The sequence below is a fragment of the Apteryx rowi genome, unplaced genomic scaffold, assembly GCF_003343035.1.
Source record: "Apteryx rowi isolate R43461 unplaced genomic scaffold, aptRow1 scaffold_482, whole genome shotgun sequence".
Lineage (NCBI taxonomy): Eukaryota > Metazoa > Chordata > Aves > Apterygiformes > Apterygidae > Apteryx > Apteryx rowi.
In genome coordinates this window covers 346,692-368,535 of record NW_020450741.1, presented here as the reverse complement: position 1 = coordinate 368,535, position 21,844 = coordinate 346,692, and the positions used below count along the sequence as shown (strand labels likewise).

The following is a 21,844-nucleotide window of genomic DNA, read 5'->3' as shown; positions in this document are numbered from 1 at the left end:
GGCACAGACAGAATACACAATGGTGTAGGAGATATATAAAGGCTTTTTATCAGTGTGCATTTGGGATGATCAGCATGACACACTTTATGTGCTAATTATCTACTGTGTTAATAACAGACTTCTTCAGGTCTCTTCATAATCAAAAATATTTTTAGATATTTCTTTAGCTTGGGCAAGCCAAGCCTTGTGTTCAGATGGCGTACTCATTAGAAAATGTGAATGCAGACAACTCTTGAGTTGGAAAGTGAAACACTTTGTTTTGGAAAAAAAACAAACAAATCCAAACTCCCAAGAATTTGTCTGATCTCCAACTGCATAATTTCAGCGAGTGAACAAGCTACTCAAAAAGTTTGAGAAGCTGCTGCCCACCAGACACATCCCAAATTCCTGCTGGCAAGAAAAAAAATATATATATATATATGTAGTACACCAGTGTCTATTCTCTCGCTTCCCTTTGCATAACACGTTATACAGACATATATACAGCGATAACGATAGGAAGCTTTATTTTCTGAAGGCTTTTCAGTTCCCTGGGAATAATTCCGGGCCCCGGAGCTGCAACATCTGCAGGGCTACATACCGTTGCTGGAGAGGAGCGTGAAGTATGTGACAGAGAATGTCTAGTGTTTTCCATCCCCCCATGAATGAGATAGGCTCCCGAGCCGGAGAGGATCGGACTTCCCCCAATGTCCATGGTGATGCCCACCATGTTGTGAGAGGGAATGGCCGTAGGAGAGGATGCCGCTGTAGTCACCTGAGCTCCACCTCCCTGCGGTTCGAAATAGGAAGCAGTGCTGCTGGGGGCGTAAATCTGAGCTTCGGTGTTGTAGGAGTAGGCGGCTCGTCTGTCAAAGGAACAACAGGGTTAGGACAGGGAGCAGGCACCGGCGGAGAGGCGCGCGCCGATCTCATCGCGCACCCGGCGGCTTCCGTGAGCTCCACCAAGTTTTGAAAAAGGCCTCGTCTCCACTGTCAACGGGATTTGCTCTATTGAAATTGAGCCCGGCTATAAAAGTCGATTCTGACAGCATTAATCTGTCCTGTGACAGCCCCAAAGCAAAGGTCGGAAGCCATGGCTGGTCCGAGCGGTGGAACGGACTGTGTGAGAGCATGCAGAGCCCAGGAAGGTTTATTTGCAGGAGCCTAACCTGTAAATAAAGCCTGCAAAATGTGCCTACTTCTCATTTACTTTAAAAGTCCTGAGGTCTAGCCTCTAGCAGAACTTGCCAGTTCAGCCCTACCAACAGCTTGCCTTGCACAGTTAATACTGGATAAAATAAACTATTCCCTTAAAAGCACAATTTTGCTAGTGCAGCAGTGGCTAGGCAAGAGACCTTGTTCGTAAACAGTATCATAAAAAAGCCACACCTGAAAGTCTAAAGCTTTTTATGCAACTGTTGAAAATGCCGCTTGGGCACCTAGGTAAACTTTTCCAAGTGTTAAGATGTGTTAAGTGCTCTAGAAGTAGTACGGAGAGCTAATTGACACCAACAGTTTTCCCCTTAAAAGAGAAAGAAAAAAAAAAGACAAGCTGGAAGGTCACTCTACACATACAGACTAGAAGGTGGCATTAATTAAAAGTAAACCACACATTTCCTAGGAAAACTTAGGCTTTCTGATTCTATTTCATTTTTTGTTACAGAAAAGGAAATTGGCCTTGTCTGGCATTTTCACCTATGGCATTTTCAATTTTCAGTATAGGAGATGATAAACTTCACTGCAACCCCCTTGTGAAAAAGCTGGTGGGCGGGTGGCATTTTGCTGTGACGTTGGCATGGGATGTGGCTGCACAATGCTACAGTTCAGGAGCTGCAGTGGCAGCACCGGGGAGCCCACCTGAACTTTTTCCTCACTTCAGGACAAGCAGTGAAAGGCTGAAGTCCTTCTTTGCAGCCCTTTGATTCCCTCCTCTCCTGGGGGACAGTTTTCCCATGACTTAGAACTAAATACCCCAGGAACTGGAGTCCTCCAGCAGTCAGCATCCAAACCACAGATCAGAAAAAATAGGCATGTCACACTCTCAAAAACCTGGACAAAAGCATTGTCAGAGCCTCTATGAAACAACCAAGTTGCAATGAAACAGCACACGTTGTTGAAAATAATCTAAACAGCTCTGCAAAGGAACTGTGCCATCCTGAGTAGAGGCAAGATGGGAAGAAAACCCACACCTCACTGCAGAGCTGCACTCGCTCAGCGTCTCCTACACGCTGGTTGGAGCAGCACCCTAACGTGGCAACGTGAAGGCACAGTGGGCAACATGCCTAAGAAAACATAAAGAAATTGAGCACGAGGATAGGAGATGGGCGTCTCTTAAGAAGAGAAGGTCATTTTGTTATCATCGTACTGGAACAAAGCTGAGAGCATCCCAGAAGGCAGCAGGGGCATCAGAACATTTACTAAACCCCTTGCTTCTGAAAAGAGCTACGCTTTGGTTCCTAACGGCACACCTCCTTGCTGCACACAAAGGGCTAGGGAAAAGAAAACACTGGGCCCTGTCACATAAAAGAGAGCAGGAGAACTGCCTCTTCCATGGAGTACAATGCCTCCTCCAAGGCTGCAGTCTGGCTGAAGCTACACCCATGCATACAGTGTAGCCTGTAAAACGGTTCCTCCTCTTCCTCCTTTTAATGGTGGGCAGTGCCAGCAGCAACTCTGTCGTGGAAGGAGCCTGAAAGGACCAAACGGCTCCAACCCAGCTGGGTGAAATGAAGGATGTGCTACTGCGAACGAGAGAGTCTTACATGGTTCCATTGGTATAAACAGCTTCTCCTCCTTCCACATACTGGACCTGGGATGGATATACGTGCTGCACGGATTGCACCTGAAATAAGCAGCATAAATGTGAGTTATAGCTGTATTATTGCCTAGCAACAGCAGGAGAAATTACATTTTACATCCTTAAACAGCTTTCAACCTTACCTTGATATTTGGGCTTTTTTTTTTTTTAAAATGAGCTTAGGAATCCCAGAGTATGTATTTATTTTAAAAGGTCAAATTAAAACAAATAAATAAATAGTTGCTCCATGAGCAGTGGAAACAATGGAGCTGGGTTTCCTCTGCATGCCGTCCCAGGGCTGGTTCTCTGCTGACTAATAAGGGTGAGATCATGCTGCAGCCTTTCCCTCAGAGAGGAGGTTGGCAGTGTCCATCTGCACCCCAGCCCGCTTTTTCATTAGCCTGGGAGGCACGTGGTTACCCTCTGTCAAGTTTGTCTGAAACTGAGCAACCAAATAAAAAATTGCTGGGAGAGAAAGTCAAGAGAATTGGACTCACTGTCCACATGACGCAGCACTATATATGCCTGGTTTCTTTGGAAACAAGGACTGAAAAGGCAGAGTTTAGATAAATAAAAACACTTGCAAGTCTCTCAGTCATCTAACCTTTCTATGAAGCTACACGTGGTCAATACGCTGATTGGTGTAATTAAAAAAATCCCAAACAGTTTGACTCTAAAAAAATATAAAATCTTTACAGAAGAGGACTGCTTTTTAAATGGCAATTAGAAACAGCCATCAAATCTTCAAACATATGCAAGGCATCTGATAAAGAAGGTTCTTTCTAAACTTTAAATACCTTGAGAGTTTCTTTCATCATCAGTCTAACTGAGAAAGAAAGACAGAGAGGGAGAAAGCTGCTCTCCCAGTAATCACCAGTTCTCTAATTGCACTCAACTCATTAATTAATGGCATGGATTTTTCTAAATAGGTATCTGACACAGTTTCAAATATCGCATGGGACAGGAGAGATAGGGAGAGCCTGCAGGTCCTATTTATGCTGGGTCACCATGGTGTCTCACCCCTCTGACATTACCTGTTGTGGAACCTGTTGAACTCTGGGAACAGAGATTTGCTGCATCTGCGCTCCTTTGGGAGCGGAGCCTGCTGCTTGGACCAAAACCCTCTGAAAGAAGAAGACACAATAGCATATGCTTACATTCAGTTTGCTGTTAGTCTATAATGGACATAAGTTAGGTATTTGCTTTCACAGGAAACTTGCCTCCAAATCCAGAGGCAGCAGTACCCCTTGTCACTGCCTCATTCTCCCCTGTGGGTCCCCTATCCTCCTTCCAAGGAGATACTGGGCGCTAGCCTGAACCTTCAACACGGGAAAAGCAAAGAGCTGAATCCACGTTTTCAGATATGGCCCATCTTTCAAACACCACTCAAGGGAATATTAGCAAATGCCCGATTAATAGAAGCAGTTCAACAAAAGGTTTGGTCACACAACTAAATGAAGAGGAATCATTCCTCCCATATTCGCATTTTTCTACTGTGGCTACAAAGTTTCTTCTTTTATGGCTGCTACACCGTATCACRCTCTGCTTCCTGCTATATATATATTAAAAAAAAAAAACAACATCACACTCTGCAAGGCGCCGCAGCCCTCATGGTTTCTGCCGGCAACAAATCTAAGTTGGTTCTGCATCTCCTTCCAAGTGCCAGGGAGAGCACAGGAATGCTTTGAGTAGTGCTGTGGTGGTTACCCCGAGACACTGTCCTCTACCCCTCCTCATCACTTCCATTTCCCCCCTGCCCTTTGTGTTATGCTCGATGTCCAGTTTGAGGCTGGACACGTCTCATAGAGCACGAAACACCTTGCAGTAAAACAAATGTGGGGACATGATGGATGGAAAGAAATGATTCAGCGAGGCCCGTGGGAACGGAGCCTAGCATACTGGCATGCAAGTAAGAAAGGAAACATTCAAGCCAAATATCAGTATGGCATTTTAAACTGATGAGGACCTTCTCCAAGGATACAGTCATCCTCGGTGGCTTGAGGCTTTAAAAATACCCAGCAGACTGGGCCAACAGAATAACAGCTGTCCCAAGCAAAACGGTCCTGCACTGGTCCTAGAAGAGAGCTTGACAATTGCTGGCTACCTTACATATATACGTATTTTTGGATTTTCCCCTCTGACATCCTCTCAACATGCCCTTTGTTACCAGCCAGAAATTCTATTCTGGCAGAATTACAGGAGTTTGACAGTTGCCTAGATTTCTAGGCAGTCTCAGCATCACCAGTCCCCAGGCTGACCTTCAGTGGGTGAGTCTGGATACATTTGAGATCCTGCAGCTGAGTTAGCGATAAGGACAACCCTGGTGTACGCTCCTACCAGCTATTCCTTTGCCCATTTTCCTTCCAAAAGAGGCTATAATCAGGGCATGACTGGAATGTTAAAAGCCATTTTTCAAGCCAGACCTTGGTAATGTCAACTGCATCAAAGCCTCAATGAGAACTGTTCCTTTCTCCTACTTTTTACCTATTCGCTTCCATTGCTTTTTACCAAATGACACATCTCTTCTCCTTCTTTGGCATAGCAGCCCAGCTCAACTACTTTTGTAATTTATCACCACCTGCCTGGTTGCTCCTACTAGTTTCCAACCAAGAAAATTAATCATCCCCAACCTGTAAGATGAGGCCATCCTGTTCATACAGCCTTCTCTCACACTGAAAGGTGGACCAGCAATCAGCAAAATCAAAAGCTTCAGCCTCACACCAGTCATGCTGCCAGTAGTTCATTTCTAGTATTTTCTTTTGGCTGATGGTGAGAAGAGAAGGCTCTCTAGATGTTCCTCCTCTTCATCTCTCTTCCAAGACCACCAAGGTCTCCCACAATCCGTGGAGTTCCACTTGATATGCCATGTCTTTACACCAGCACCGGGAATAGTTGGCCAGATAATTTCATAATCCAAAGCCGATGAGTTTTCTATATTTCTTTAATGTGCTGTCACAGACAAATTCAAGCTAATGACTGCTGATTCCTAAGATACTTTATGCCACTGATCAGCAGTTTTCACATTATTACAGGGTGAATGAGAAATGTTACCCAGAGAAATCACCACTGCGAGGGCTGAAAGATGGCAGTGAGCTGGCCAAACATACACTGAATCACCCAATGCCAGTGTCCTGCTCCTATCAGTTCACAACTTTTAATTGTTCCTTTTCATCAAGACCCAATGGCAGCTACTTCTGCTCAGCTGGGAGTCAGAGAGAAGGGTGTAGCTGTTATACACACCCATCCTCTTATCCCTCCAGCTTCCTTAACAGCTACAGAAAGCTCTTTTGATAGTTCCCGAAATGGCATAAAAAGGAACCAATTTTATTTAACACTTCCCTTTTTGCATTAGGTAGTTTTCATTCATGGGTTGAAGCTATCATTTTTTCTCATATCATAAGACTTTCCAAGTGCATTGTATTCATGCAAATGACCCCCCTCCATTTAATTTAAAACATCAGGATCCACCTACCAAAGGGAAAGAAGAAACTAGCATGTGGGTCCTCCACCCACACCTGCACTAGCACTCCCACCCTCTCTGTTCTGGTGAGCTTGACGCTTCAGCTGCTAGAGATGCCTTCAAGGACAGCTTAATTCTCTGCTGCCTTTATTGACACATCAAATAATGCCAACAGGATATTACAGTGAAGCAAATACCGAACTAGCATGAAGTGATCTCCTTAGGTAGCTAAGTTAAAATCTAAATTCCACGTTTTAAAGCTCGCATGTTTGTAGGGCTAACACATGCAAGTGTTTATGGCCTTTATCAAGGCTGTCTCCACGAACAGTCTCCCACCACTATCTCAACACAAACTACTCAACAATCCCCTCCCCCAGATAAAAGCCCTGGATTCAAACTCATCTACCAGTAAAACAGGTCTCTTCTCCATGGAAACGGCATTACCAGCTGTGCGTACGTTACCTGCTGAGATGCTGGCACGGGCTGCACTACCGGAGCTTGGGCTGAGGCAGAAGTATGAAGAGCCACAGAAGCTGCTGAGTCTGATCCACCCTCTGAACTCTGCATGCTCACTGTTGAAGAGAGCACAGGGGAGATGAGCCGGAGAAAGCACAGCTTTGCTCGCCGATCGCGGCCAAGGAGCCCAAGGAACCCGCGGCTACCGGGAACAAAATCCCAGTGGAAGGTCTAGGGGAAGTGCTAGAAAGGAAGGTAGCTACCTTCCTACACAGAGGACTCGTTTTAGTCTTGGATCTAATTTTAATGCGGTATTATATTAAGAAAAAAAGAAAGTTGCACAATTGTTCCACAGAAAGGAGAGGGAAGGAACAGAAAACGCACTTCTAAATATAACAAAAAAAGTAGCACTGGAAAATTATTGTGTCATAGTGAGGAGTAACTACAGATCTGTAAGAATAAGAACATATTTTTAAACCAGCTTTTTCCTCCCCCTCTGCCTAATCATGTTTAACTACCGCAAAATTTTTATCAAAGTGAAGTACGTGCCTGGAGGTTAGCTAATACATTCATTTTGAAAGTGGGATTGTCAGTTTGAACTTAGAGTCACAACCAATAGGGAAACACGAATGGTAAAACAACAATTCACTCAAGTATTAACACCTCCCAGACCCATCCATGCTAAGCAACACCTCCCTTGTCACATCCCTGCCTTCTCCCAAATCCACACCAGCCTCCCTGAGGTCCCCAAACGGACGGACGCATGCCATCGCCCTCCCGTCCTGCTCACGCACCGCCAACCCCACGGGAACCCACAAGTGTTCCGTGCCCCTCCATCCCCAGCACTCACCCGGCATCGCTTGGCCACGCCAGGGGGATGTGGGCAGCATCCCCAGGGCTGCGCGGGAACGGCCTGGGGATGGAGAGCCCGTGCTAGAGCAGCGCACGCTCTCCAGATCCCCGGGCTTCCTTGCTGCCTTTCGGCATTTTCCACGCACCCCATGTCCATCCCCTCTACACCACGGCCTGTTACGGCTGAGCTGCCCGGCAGAAAGCAAGGGCTGCAGCCCTGGTGCTTCCCAAGAGCAGCCAATGTCATTCTGGGTTGTTTTTTTGATGTAATATGGTGGGGGGTGGAAGCCTTTTTCCTCAGTTTTTTGTGAAAGTTCCTGTTTAAACCTATTTTAAGACCGTTTCTGCTGTGGTTTCCAAAGCAAAGATTCAGAAGTATCCAGATTTTGAGCAGTGTCATTTCTCCTTTCGCAGTCTTGCTGCAGAGTGTAACAGCCTCCAAACTCTAAGGGTGTGAAATCTTTTCCATTTTATTTCTCTTCTCCTTCTGATACTTAAACTTTTTCCTTAATTTGTGCAAGTTAAGAGGCAAAAAGGAGAAAGAAAAACCGAGGGGCACTTTGGACACACTTAGGACCTTGCTCATTTGACAGCTCTCTGTGGCAAAGAGGCAAAGACGGGAGGTGAAGTTACAAAAATGCCTATGTTCTCTTTCCACCATTGACAAAAAAAACCCCATTCTTCACAAAACGGGTTTGTAGATGTTTTCAGTCAGTGCTGACCCAGCCAGCCAGGCTGAACATTAGGAAATTACACCTGCTCACCCAAACCCCACCATTCGCAAGTAGCTTTCTCTTTCCTACCTCTTTTCTGCGCCCAAGAGAAAGAGTAGATACAGAACGCACATAYGTAGCCACTGCTCCAAATACAGCCACCAGATTAATTTAACAATCCAGAAACAAGATAAAGAAATTTAGTCGCTATTTAGCACCGTTCATATCCCTTCCTAGCCCTCGAGTCATATGCACGGTGCGTCCTTAGCAGACATGCACAACTATTTCGTGCAACTCCCCTATATAAAGGCAGCACCTGCTTCTTCCCATCGCTGCCTGAACGTATTTTTGAAATGGTATCCCAGCTCCTTTGTGTAAAGATATTAGTGGCAACAGTGCTGCGTATTTCAAAAAAAAAAAAAAAACAATTCTCTCTGTAAATTTAAGAAAAGAGCCTTCCACCTGTTCCAGTCCTACCAGCATTATTTGCAAGTAAACAGCTGGCCAGCACTGTGCTGTTGGCAAAGGAGGCGAGTTTATATAGCTCATATAAACACTCTGGGGCAGAATAGAGGGATAACTTTTAGGATACATATTCTCATAACTTTTGCAAGAGCGTTTTATTGCCTATCATTCATGCTCAGGGCTCCGGTTCACAGCATTCTAGGTTTTTGCGAGAGGAAAAACATAACATGGTTAAGTTATAAAAGAAAATTGGATAAGTTGCCAAATACATTTTAATGATCTATTTGAGAGCTTTAGTACACATATGCACAAGAAAAACAAGCTGCGAAAAGAGGTTTAATAATATCAACGATTTGGATGAGACTAGAGCTTAGCTTAGAATATTTTAAATTTGTCAAAAGTCACTCTGAACTTTTGGTTTTTTCACGTGTCCTGAGCTTGGAAAGGTAAGCCCTGGACTCTGAAAGAACTTAAGTACTGTTGACGTTGATGCAATTTCCTCATCTGCTCAAGAACATTACTGAACAGGGCTCTCTGATATTTAGAAATCAAGGATAACACAGAGAGGGATTTTTCACCTATCAGCATTCAATGCAACCAATTGTCAGGCATCAGCAACTCATGGAGAAGCCTTACAGAGCTGCATCCTAAATAAATGCAGCTGATTACATTAATCAAAGGCCAACAGCTCCCTGAGGTTAAGATTTAGGCACAAAATTCTGGTTTTAGGAACAGCATCGAGATGCCGAGGAGGAGGGAGAGCCAAGCAACACAGAAGCCCTAGAGGCCACACAACTTTTAGGATCAGGTGGTACTCTGTATTTCTCTTAGAAAGTCACACTTGAAACTCTGTGTAAGCATTTGAGGACTGGCAGTGTCAGACCTCGACATTTCAGGTCTACAGTAAGGTCTCTTTTCAAGTGTAGTTATAATCAGCAGAGGACATGCAGAAGCAATGCTATCTCAAAAGCATCACTTGCTCATCTTTGCTGATAATATTTTGTTCTTCTGCTTCCCCTCAGTGACCAAAAGACCTAGAGAGGCAGACAGGGTGGAAGATGAGTTGTCTGCTGCCAAAATAAATCATCAACATTATTTTCAGATTTGTTACAAAACACAGGCTCTGTCACCGATGATGATGATGATGAAGCCAGACACAAAGAAGCCAATGAAATCTGCAGTTGGTACTTCCAGGCAAGGTAGACAGACACAGAAGTCCTGGACCCCAAAGCACATTTGCAAGAATTATTATTATTTTATTAATGGAACATCCTGGATAAAAGATAACTCATTTCCCACCAAAGCCATCCTGTGCTTCCTGAGAATTGGAGAGACAGATACATGCATGCCATCTGCCAACACTAATTTGCGCTGCTGAAAAGTGTACGACGTAAACTGAATTCCTGCACTCCGAGACACCATTGTAAGGCGCACCATGACTTTGCCTGCATCCTGAGAAGACAGCTACTATGTGAGCACGTGCGTGAGCCAGTACTCCAGAGGATGAACAAACTGCTCAGCATCAGTTTTCAAAGAGGTGAGGACACGAGGCCTCGGAAGCCTCGCTCTTCCCCCTCCTTGCGGGCTGCGCATTGCAAAGCAAAGAGCGCCCTTGCAGGCGCTTAACGAACATCAGCTGCTGGATCTCAGCTGTTCCCTCGTGCAGCTCTTTGGCACTTCAGCCACATCGCTAAAGCGAATGCCCATGAAAGGACTCGCTGCTAGCCTTTGATCTCATTTTTCACTTCCTGGAGGAGAGGAAGCTTTACAACGTTCTCGATCCTCTGCTCCTAGCACTCAGTGGCTCAAATGTAAGCTCTGCTGTTCCCTAGAGATACAAGATTTGCTGCTTTTCTGTTAGGTCAGGCCTAAGAGAGAGGAGTTCGCCCTAGGCACACCTGCTCCTTGCTAAGGGACCGAGTCACAGCTTTCCCTTAGCAGAAGGGACGGACAGAAGCTATTAAAAGGTGTCTCACAGCTTCTGATAGCCAATTAAACAGGGTGACAGCTGGGCAGCCCCGGCGGTGCTGGGGAGCATGCACAAACGAAGCAACTGTAATTAGTAGTAAACAAAGCCACGGATGAGTCAGGGAGGAACAGAAGCCAGAGCTGACTTACGCAGCTTCAAGGCTCCTTACAGGGTTTAGGCGAGCAAAAAAGGCAAGTTGGTTATTTCTGTAGACAGGCTCCTGACCACGCACAAGGAACAAAACCGCAGTGAGAGCAGCCTGGTTCAAACCCGTGCGTTTTCAGGTGGAGACAAGTTCAACCAACCCCCCCCCCCTCCGCCCCCCGCTTGCTCAATCGGGCCGGCAATGCCACGTGGAGCCGCGCTGCACGGGGCTGAGGACGCCTTTGCAGAGCCCCAGCTCCAGGTTGCATCATCGCTGGATGAAGCTGGCAGATAAGGAGGCTGCTGCGCGCTGGAAACCTTCTGTTTACACACAGCTATCGCCGTATCCAGGCAAACAGCAGGGACAGGAAAGGAAATACAGAAAAAGCTAATAACTTCTGGGTGCTATTTCTGGTTCGGCCACCAGCTTGCTCTGTGACCTTGAACAGGATGCTTCCCCTTTCCTACGCTTCAATTTTCCCACTCCTAAAAAAAGTGGTAATGCTCCCCTACTCAAGGTAATTCTCAAGCGCTGGTCGCAGAGGGCTGTCAGCATCTGAATGCATTTGAGACAGGCAAGGAGTAGTATTACAAGCCTTGACATTTGATAAAAAACTCCCAATTGTTACTATTCCATTCATGAACCACATCGCCTTCATGTAAATAGCTTTGCCTGTGTTAATTGCACTGCCTAAAGCAGCTCCAAAACGCTGGGGAAACAGATAACAGGAGCGTTGCAAAATATTTTTCACGTTCAACTTTGCAGCAAGGGGCAGTGGGGGAGGAATTTGACTCAGGGCATTGGAGTAAGTATCATAGGTTTCTCCTGCATGCCATCTTCAAGCAAAGAGAAGGGAAACCACCTTCTTTAGCTGTTCCCAAGCTCCTGGAAAAAAAAAAAAAATCGCCGGATTGGGGCTGAAACGACAGCACGCAGCAGCCTTGGGGACACCTCTGGGGCACGCGGCTTCGGGCCAGAGTCCACAAGCGCTGCAGCCTGGAGCCACGCAAAACGTGAGAGGCGAAGGGAAACTGCAAGTATTTTTCCACCGAACGTTTTCATATAAACGATCAGCTCCCAAATGCTCAAACAAAAAAGTTTCAAAGCTAAACGTTGTGACCTTAAACGTCTAATAACCGCTGCTGATTAGAACCAGAGCAGGGAAGCTGCCCCAGAGAAAATATTTGGTTTATTTTTCTTTAGTGCTCCGGTCCTCATCGAGCGGGACATGTCAGCACATGGAGAGCGGAGCCCAGGTAGCCGAGGATTTCGGTTCATGCCTTCCTCGGGTTGGTTTTGGTTTAGTTCTGCGCCTATCTACTTGGTATTTTTGGACTAAAAGAGAATGTCACCATTTGAAGCAAACTTTTTTTTAAGCAGTCTTACATAAATCAGGAAGTTCCTGATGGGTGGGACTGGCACGCTGCTTTGGCTCTCACGGGTGCAAGCAGATTTGTGAAAAGATACCCATATGGTATTTAGCTAAAGTATTTACATATCCTTAAATTTCTAAGGTGAAAACGTAAAAAGTATGAGCTACCCTAAGCCAGCAACCAGTGAATGGCTTTTTCTAATCCAGAATAATCATACAGTCATAGGAGTGTTGCTTTCAAAATACTAAAATTGTTATTGTTTCAGTGAATTACTTGCTCATTTGAGGACAAAACCATACTATGAACTATTTTATGAAGGGGAAAATTGTAATTTGCTTTTCAAAGCTTCCTTGGTCACTGGACCTTATTTAAACTTTATAAATTCCTTTATTACATTTTTTTTCTCCTGGCAAAACTTTTGAAATAAAATATAACACTGGGACACAAGTGAGGGAAAGGAAAAATGTCTTGGACGAGATTTTTTTTTTCTTTAAGAAGGAAGCAAGTGTCAGCTGCACTAGCTCTCCAGCTAAAATGAGGTATCCTGAATTTTTATCATCACCTGTACACATTGTCAGACACATCCTATAGCGTGAAAGGAGGACAGAAACTGAAGCTAGAATATATACAGTCCTACGGAAAGGCATGAGCATAGTTACATCAAGATATATAGCTAAAAAGGGAATACAGGTACAGGCACCAGCATGGCAGGAAACCTTGAGAGTTGGATGTGCTTGTTAATGGCATTTTATAGCAAACTTCCCTCTGAATTAATGCAGTAGGTAACCTTTACATATCTTTAATATTACTGTGAGTTAATGAGATCTAATATACCCAACAGCCAGGATGCTCAGCTGTGCACAGTTTGTGCTCCAAGTTTTCTTTCTGTTCAGGGGATTTCAGCCTGACCAGGGGGTAAAATAACCACTGAATCACACAGTCCAATTTCCGTACCCAAGGTTATGATACAGCTATGAATTTTTAAATTGAGATTTCATGATATCTGGCATTTTATTGAAAATCCCAGCCCTCCTAAGCAAGTGGTAATGGGAGGGTTTTAGTGTAATTAGAAAAATTGAACTACTTCTCATCCATAGCATTGACTGCTAGGATCAAAATTCAAAGCCAAGTTTTTTCCCCTTTTTTTGTCTACTTTTGTGCATTTTTTGCATACTTTAAAAGGAAGGTTTACATTTAAAAATAGTTATTTGGTTTCTGGAACTTTTATTCGGGTTTAATTGGCTTGGAGCTTAGATAAATAGGAAAAACAGAACAGTAATAACTGAACTCAGAAAAAAATAAAAGTGCTATTTAACCACCATGTTCTATACAAGACCCAAAAGGTAGTTTATTCCCTGTGCATATTTCTAAACCTGACTATATAAAAAGGAACTAAGATTTCCTTGTTCAATAGATTTGCTACTGAGAACCCTCAATACTATCCAAAGTAATAGAAAATAATAAAAGGAATGCAGGGAACAGCAGATTTTGACTTCCTTTCCTAACACCATCCATCAGCTTTATCTACCATACTCTCTGCCGCTTTTATTTTACTAGAGGAAACCTTAAATATTTTCCATTCCATTCAACATTACTGGCTTAGTCTCTATTTAATAATTTGCCCTGAAAAGGCATTGGTTGTGTTTTAACTGAAGCAAATAAAGGAAGCATTCCTTTGCTTGTAAAAACTTTGTTTTATATGAATGAAAATGTGATCAGGTCAATTATACCACCTTAGAGGAGAACTAAGACGAACCACACTTGCATGAAAACCAGCTTGCTTCCTGCCTCCACATTCATCTTTTTTTCCCCTACGCATATCTCCAGAGCATGATATCTCCCAGAAATGCCAGGAGTTTCCCTGAAATTACAATCAAGATTTATTTATTTTTTTTCCATAGCCCATAAAACTCAGAAGCCGGAGGAGCGTATTAGGAGGCACTTGCAGGCTGCCAGCAAGCGACTCTGACCCAAGACCAAGGGCCAAGGGTGCTCCCATGTCTACACCCAATAACCCGCTTGGGGAAAAACACGGGTCCAGCTCACCCATGTGTGAAACCAAAGAAACTCATTGCCAAGCAGAACATGTCCAACCAGTGGGTTTAGGGGTTAAAGTTATCTTTTCTTTTAGACAATATAACAGATGCTGGTAGAAAACAAAGCTCTGAACACAGTAACAGGCACATCCTAAAACATTTGGAAGTTTGGCTGCTCAGCACCTGAACTGAATCCTCCTCCAAAATGTTATATATCCGGCACTCATGATACCAGCTTGACTTAGAAGATCTGCAGTATTTCCTGGTTTTTAAAACGCTCTAAAAGCCCTAAAAGCCTGCTACTTTGGCTTTCAGATGGAGCCAGGAAATGCAAAAGCAGGTTAAGAACGTCTTGGCTTGTCAAAACCTTGGCCTCCACACCAAAACTCATCCCTCCGTGCTGCGGACGCCGAGCAACGCTGGCGGCACCCGCCACCTGCGTCAGCCGCAGGCCACTGAGCCACCCCACAGAGCTGGGGCTATTGCAGGAGGGCCCCCGGCATCCCCGCTCGCGGTGGCGAGTGCTCGCGTACCGTTCGCATCCCAAAAGCCGCTGCAGCAGCCACCTTTCGCCACCGGATCAAAACAGCCCTTCCTAAACCAGCACCCTGATTCAGCAGAGGACGGGGATGAAGGTTTAGGCCACCTCTGTCCCTTTGAGCCATCTGACCATGCTCTCATGACCATCGCAGTTAAAATTTGCTATTCTAAAACTAACACGAGTTGGCACTTGAGCCAGCTCATCCCAGGAGTGTCCTGAACTGCATGTCATAACCTTTAGCCTTTCAATAAGCAGTGGTAAATGGAGGGGATGGGGAAAGGGGAAAGCAAACATGACAAGGAACTTGATAATAAGCTGATTCTGGAGAGGCTGCTTATTAAATTGCTTCAAAATGTTATAAACAGAGAAGGCACCAGAGCCTTCCACTGATTAGGTTAAATTAATTTAAAACAGAGGCGCACGCTGCTTGTCTAAGAGCTCTAGTTACCTGGAAACACAGATAAACCCAAAACATGGGTTTCAAGGACAGCAGGCAGTATGGCTGTTTTTTTCAGAAACACAGTCCTCATGGAAAAATACAAATTTGGAAGTGGCTTTTATTAGCAATAGTTAATAATATACTGGAGTACAAATATATACTTAGTCTTTAATTGGATTTCATGGAACTGAGTCATGTAATATATATATATACACACACATATACAATGGTTGTGTAACAGTAGTTCACTAATCTTTGCTGTTTCTTTAAAAGTAACTTTCACAGAGGCAGAAGAGAGCTAGGAATGTATCTGCACTGGCTGTTTAAACGGAGTTTCCTTAAGAGCCAGTTGAGACGGAATAGCAGAAGCAGCGATGGGTTAGTGTTGCTGGCAGCCAGCTGTCGACGAGTCCCATGTGCATGAATCTCGGACCTGGACATGGGCAAAGTAACTTTGTGAACTTCCCTCCCATACAGAAACCTGTCCCATTTTCTTGTTAGCTTAATACTATGAATGCGCTCCAAGTGTCAAAAGCAGGACTGGATTCCTGCAGATCTGAACGCATCCCTCCCGGTGCTTAGAAATTGCATTCAGGCCAGCAGACGGCTATTTACTGCCCTGCTGCATTTCATCCTCAGTCTGCTAATAGTTTAACCTGCAAGAGTCCCAGCTGCTTGTTTTTAGGAAAAACCTCGAACCGTTTCCAGATTTTTAGGCTAGCACAACCCTGTTAATAAATGCTTGAAACTACCTGTGTCTTTCCTATGAACTTCCTAAACCTTGACTTTGGGAAGAAGTTTTGCTAGAGCCATGGCAGATACGCTGCCCAAGAAACACAACTTCTTGAGATCTGCTGAATGGCAAGGCAGCTTCCACACATGGAAAGAAGAAAAGAGTCACACTAAACTCTGCTCCATATCCAGGCCTTTCAGATACCAGCTGCAACACAAGTTGTGGGCTTATATTAATCATTTCCCCCCACTTTTAAAAAGCAACTCATTTGTGCACTGCTGAGTTTCCCAGGGCTGTGATTCAACAGGGGAAATATGAGGAAATGTGGTATGCCAAGGAAAAAACCTGGCACAAAAGCATTTCAAAGGTTCCCTTCTAGGACAAATCTTAAAATTTCAGTTGACAAATAAATGGGAAGATCTGGTCCCTCACGCCAGAGTCTGTAGCTCTGAGCCTGCATGCTCCCAGGACAACCCCAGGTACCTGCATACATCTAGTCCTCCTCAGGTTGGACTAAGCTCCTTTGAAGATGAGGAATTACAAAGTGACATTGGCTACTCAACTGAGCTTCTGCAAGACTGTTTTTTACAGCCTGTCCTATGGCAGAGAAGTACGGAATATCTCACTTACTTTAAATTCACTCTAACAGGACAGCTTAATCTAAACCTATATGTTTATCTGCCCTCACTTTTTTACTTGTGTAGACTAGACAGTCCTCTGAATGGTCTTAAAGCTAGCCAGCCCTTTGACAATTTAAATGTGAAGTAGGCGACTTGCTGCAGTATTTCATTTACATGTGGGGCGGCAGCAGCAGCTGTTTCCGTCATGCCTATCTGCTGAACAGCAAATACAGAAGTAACTGCTGCCAACACAGTTCAATATATCGTTATTTATTTACATAGCACCATTCACAAGTATTGTGGTGCTTCACAAAGTTAAGCAGAACAAGCCACAGACATAAATTGTGGCCATTCAGAGAAAAAGGGAAGACTTCAAATTAGATTTTGAAGAAGCGGCTGAGCCGCTGGAGCTGGAGATCTCTGGGGAAGGGATCCACCATGGGGTGGACTGGCATTTGTGAGTGTGTTCATCAGAATCACAGGTGGGCATGGGGGGGGGGGAAATCCCAAAGCTACAAGTCACAGTCGCTAAGCGATTCCATTACAGTACTCAGCACATCTTTCTGCAAGTAACACAACAGAAGGGGTTGCTTTCCAGACCAGTGAAAAGGAAGAATTACCTGTTTTTATCCACAGAAATTTAAGGCTCTTACAGTTATTGATAATTGGTACTTGCAGAGCCCAGGATTAAAACAAGACCCCAGATAGAAAAAGCAAGATGCAGTTCTTCCAGGAAAGGCTAAGGAATGGGAAGGCTGGTTTGGATTCACTGAAAATGCAGGTTTGAAAAAGATATTTGGATATTCTGCACTTAGAGAAGGGCACTGCTGTATTTTTGGCGAGGACAGTAACAGTACAGGCTGCATTTGAGAGGAACGGGAGGAGAGAAAGGCTTGCGACAAATATACACCGGTCTAATAGTTCCCACTTTGCAGCTATCGTGACTACAAAGAAAAAAAAATCAACTGTTCCTGAGCTAGGACTAACCACGTTGTATCTTTTATCCAGCCAAAAAATTCCTGGGGGCAGGATTTTTGGCCTGGAGACCTGCGTGGGCACCTTACCAACAGACATCTCGACCCACTCAACTTTCTGGCTCTGAGCTGGCGGGAGAGGGGTTCAGCTAACACCCCAGAGCCCTCCTTTAGCTCAGGCGTGACACGACAACGCAAAGCAGAAGTTTTAACAGCAGATCAGGATCGCGCTCGCGGGCCGTCAAGCTGAGATTTAAGTCATTTGGGGGAAGATTTAAGTCATTTTGAAACAACCAAGCACCTTGGKGGGGGGGGGGGGAGCAAGAGTGTTATCTTTAGTCATCATTCTGAGAATATTTTTAGGCGTTATGGGGGGAGGCAGTGACCCCTTCTCCACTTCAACAAAAGTCCTAACGCGAGCAAGCTAAGCCGGCGCGCGGTCGCAGATAAACCAGCCGGCAGCCGTGCCCGGCAAACCGAGCTCAAACACCCGTTTAACCGGCGCGGGGGGGAGGTGGGGGGACGGGACACCACACGCAGATGGGCGAGTCAAGAGCCGGAGCGCGCGCTGCCGGCGCGGGCCCGCGTTGTTTGTCAAGTAACAGGGGTTGCTAGGGGCGACACAGTCCACTCCGGTCGCCAGGGCGCGTTGCCGGGCGACGGCGGGAACACTTCCCAAACCAAACAATGCCAGCCCCCCGCCGCCCCCTCCCCCCCGGCCCGCAGCCGCCGGGCGAAAACGCACTAAATATGTCAGCGATTATTTTCAGAAGCCCTGGGAGGACCGGCAAATAATTTCTTCGCTATAGTAACTGAGGGGGTGGYGGGGAGCGCTTTTTTCTTCTTTTTTTTTTTTAAATGATTATTTCAGAATAAATAGACTAACAGGCTGGACTCTGTTCTTGGAGGCAGATGCCCAGGAGAGGCACTTTTGAAAAAGGCGTTATTTCGAAAAATATGAAGGCGTTCGCCTCTTTGGGAGATGGTGGTACCTAGCGGTTGCGCACGCTGCTGCGCCCCCAGCTCGCTGCCCCGGGAGCTGCCGCGCCGGCACCGCCAGAGCTCCCTGCAAGTACTTTCCCACCCTCCAGTTGTAGATCCCAGCAAATTTCCTAGCAGGTTTTAGTTTAGGGGCAACAGGTTGGCTTTTCCAAGTTGTGCGTGAAGGTCCCGGGAAWGGTAGCGTGGGCTAAGAGCACTTCAGTTGGGAAATAAGCATCCAGGAGGAGGCGGGTGGGTTTTGCGGGTCTTCTCATTTAATAACGAGGAGAAACTCCCCAGAAAGGTATTTTTTTTCTGATTCTGTCCACATGTGAAACTAATTTAAATTCTCCCTTTTGCATTTTTTTTTAAACATTAAAATTTGAGGCTAAAATTTACATTCAGAGGATTTGAAGTGAGCGCTCAGGCACTCTATAAAAATAAAGCATAGAGTTTTTTTGTTGTTCGTTGGGCTGCTGGAAACAGATCATTGGCCTGGACATGGTGGTATGATCTAAAACATAAAAGTTCTGCTTTGCTTGCTAATCATCACTAAGGCCACACGCTGCTGTCACACGCTCTCAGATCAATAGGAGCAGAATTGGGGCAGAACTTGTCCCTCAAACTTTTAAATTTAAGCTCCGGCGCTGGCTTATCACCAAAAGCTGCCGATTTCGAAGCGTGGGGTGGTTTAAGTGTTTCTCGAGCACGTAGCAAGTTCGCCCCAGGCATTTATCTACTAATAGCATAGTCTTCCAGGGTGCTGCAGCACAACTACAGCAGGGCATTCACTTCTGGGTGGCAAATGTCATAAAAAGCAGAAATCACTCATCTATCAGATAAAAAAAGCCCATAGTACTGGGCACTTTAAATAAGGCCTTTCAAAAATTGCTTGCTTTATTTAATTGAGGATTTGGTTTTCGAACTATTGCTGACCCAAACCACCAAGGTGCTCCTCAGCCTGCTAGCATTCGATTGCATTTATCTCCTTCCTGCCTTTTGCCTGCAGGAATGGTAGACCCTGGGATGTTTTAAAGGAGGCACGTGACCTTCTCCTGGTGATGTGCGGAGCAGCGTTTAACAGAGACCAGACCCTCACGCCAGGAGCTCAGCATAGCTTGGCACCTTAGAAGTGACAGCTGAAAACCAAGAGATGCCAGAAGTTAAAGCGCAGGGAGAAAATACGTAGCACTTGCAGCACTTTGTAGCGATTTGGTACCATTCGCACTTGTTCCACAGAAAAAGTAAATGCAAAATAAGCTCCTTAACTTAATATTATCCTTGCCTAGCCTATATATTGCCTTGTGGTACACTTTAGTACTGAAACATCTCTGAGCTGTAGCAAATGTGAGGCCGGCCAAAACTTGCTGTCTAGACCCAGCCAGGCTTTGGTCCTTGCACCAAAGTTACCAGAGTGATATCTTTGCTGGCATTAATCCAAGGCCCATCAACTCATTTCAAAGAGTACAAGAGGCTGGTTGCCATGAAAGAGCCACTGTTCTTATTCCGTATTGAGATGGGCAAATCAAACCCAAGACTTTTCTCATTCCACTCCTTTCTGTTAAGTGCCCTCATTCCTGCCTTTAATATGCTAAGAAGTTACCACTGGGACAAGGCAAATGCATTAAAATTGAGACTTGACACCTCTCTTATTGCAAGCGTGGATATTAGTGGGGAGGTTTAAGAGTTCCAGTTTCTGGAGTCCTGTTACTACCCCAACTATGCCTTTAAAAAAAAAAAAAAAAAAAAAAGTTTCAAGCTTTCTAACTTTTTCAGTAAGAGTAAAAATAAGGCCCCCAATTTCAGAAAGTCAATATTTAAACAAACAGCTTTCCTTATTTTTATCTCCTAGGGTTTTTGAATTCAGTCTTTTCTGGTCTACTTGGCAGGAAGGGGGCAGGTTATGTACAATCATATGCCATCTCAAATACCACCCCATCCTTAGCAAAACAAACAAACAAACAAAAAAACAAAAAACACCTTGAAGTATCTTTCACTTTGCAGAAAACAAAACATGCATCTACTTTTTGCAAGAATAAGGGTGATCTTAGAAGAGTTAAGTATGACTACAGGAGCTATTTCCAGTCTATACACCATTTACTGCATGTGCTCAGCAGTATATTGAAAAAAAGAAAAAAAACCATGAAATGCTAATGATCTCCAGACTGCTAAAGATACAGTCCTAAATTTAAGGAAAAACTAGCTTTGAGTTTTGTTGGTTTTTTTTTACCCCCTTCCATCTCTAGAAACCATACAAAACTTTAACACCTCCCTTTGGCTAAAGCTTTCCAAGTTACACTTGGGGAAAAAAAAAAAAAAAAAACACGGAAAAGGAAAAACAGATGGGGGTGGGGGAGTGGATAGTGATGAGCCGACAGAGCTAAAATATCCATTAGTGGTAAATTCCACCATCTCCTCCCCCTCCCAAAAAAACACTCCAACTGCATGGGTCGGATTCCACCCGCAAACCGAAAAACCAGCTCCAACCACATTCACTCAGCCGGACCTTTTTATTCTCCTGCTTGTCTAGCTGGCTGCTAGGCAACTGCAGCAGCATTGTTGCTCATATGCATTAAGTATTAACTATTATTTCATTCCTTCCCCTCTTTCTCCRAAAAGGACAAGCTCAATTCACTGCAGACGGTTCTCTCCTAAAAGCCAACGCTGCGCTAAACGAAGCTGGAAACGGAGCTAAAGCTCTGCAGGGTTGAAAATACCCAGGTCGCTCGGCCCCACAGGATGCTCTCGATGCAGATGCTTTGGGACACGAGGGATTTCCAGCCCCAGAGCCTACCCTCAGTGCCCTCACTAGGGGCTCAAGCCCTCAGCATTGGTGCGCGGGAAGATGCAGCAATCCTGAGCCACCCTCCGGAGGTACCTGCCTCGCTCCGCTGCCTCCGCAGGGTGTCCGAAATCCTGGTTGAAGTTTAGTGCCTAAACTGAAACAGTGCAAACATCCCCACTGCTCCTGCTGCAGGGAAACACCGCGCAAGAGAAGATCCAGGCCTCTGATGGTGAGAGATGTCCTTTCAGGGGTTTGATCTTCTTGTGTGATAATAAAGCCCTAATTCTGCCAAGATGGGATGCAGAACCGGGGGGAGACCGACAACACAGTTCCCCTGCCCAAGGGCAAGCTAAGGTACAAGTGAAGGGACTACACAGCAAAGGTGCAAGACTTTCTGCTCCCCTCCCTCCAGCGAGCCAGTTTTGCTACCATTTGGCAAGTAGCATCCCCATCTCTGCCAGAGGCAACTCTTCCAGTGATTTCAGTAGACATTGTGTTTGAAGGGGGGGAAAAAAAAAAAAAAAAC

The 21,844-nt window shown here is 45.0% G+C and overlaps 1 protein-coding gene across 1 annotated transcript in view; it reads right to left on the bottom strand.

Moving 5' to 3' along the window:
* The window catches only part of RFX2 (regulatory factor X2), a 57,738-nt gene that overhangs the window by 26,954 nt on the left and 8,940 nt on the right, over nt 1–21,844 (bottom strand). Inside the window, exons 2-5 of the mRNA XM_026078690.1 lie at nt 6,699–6,808; nt 3,811–3,900; nt 2,742–2,821; nt 581–845 (exon numbers count right to left, since the gene is read on the bottom strand). Of these exons, the coding sequence (XP_025934475.1) occupies nt 581–845; nt 2,742–2,821; nt 3,811–3,900; nt 6,699–6,803 (540 nt within the window). The 5' untranslated portion in view covers nt 6,804–6,808. The remainder of the gene's footprint in view (nt 1–580; nt 846–2,741; nt 2,822–3,810; nt 3,901–6,698; nt 6,809–21,844) is intronic.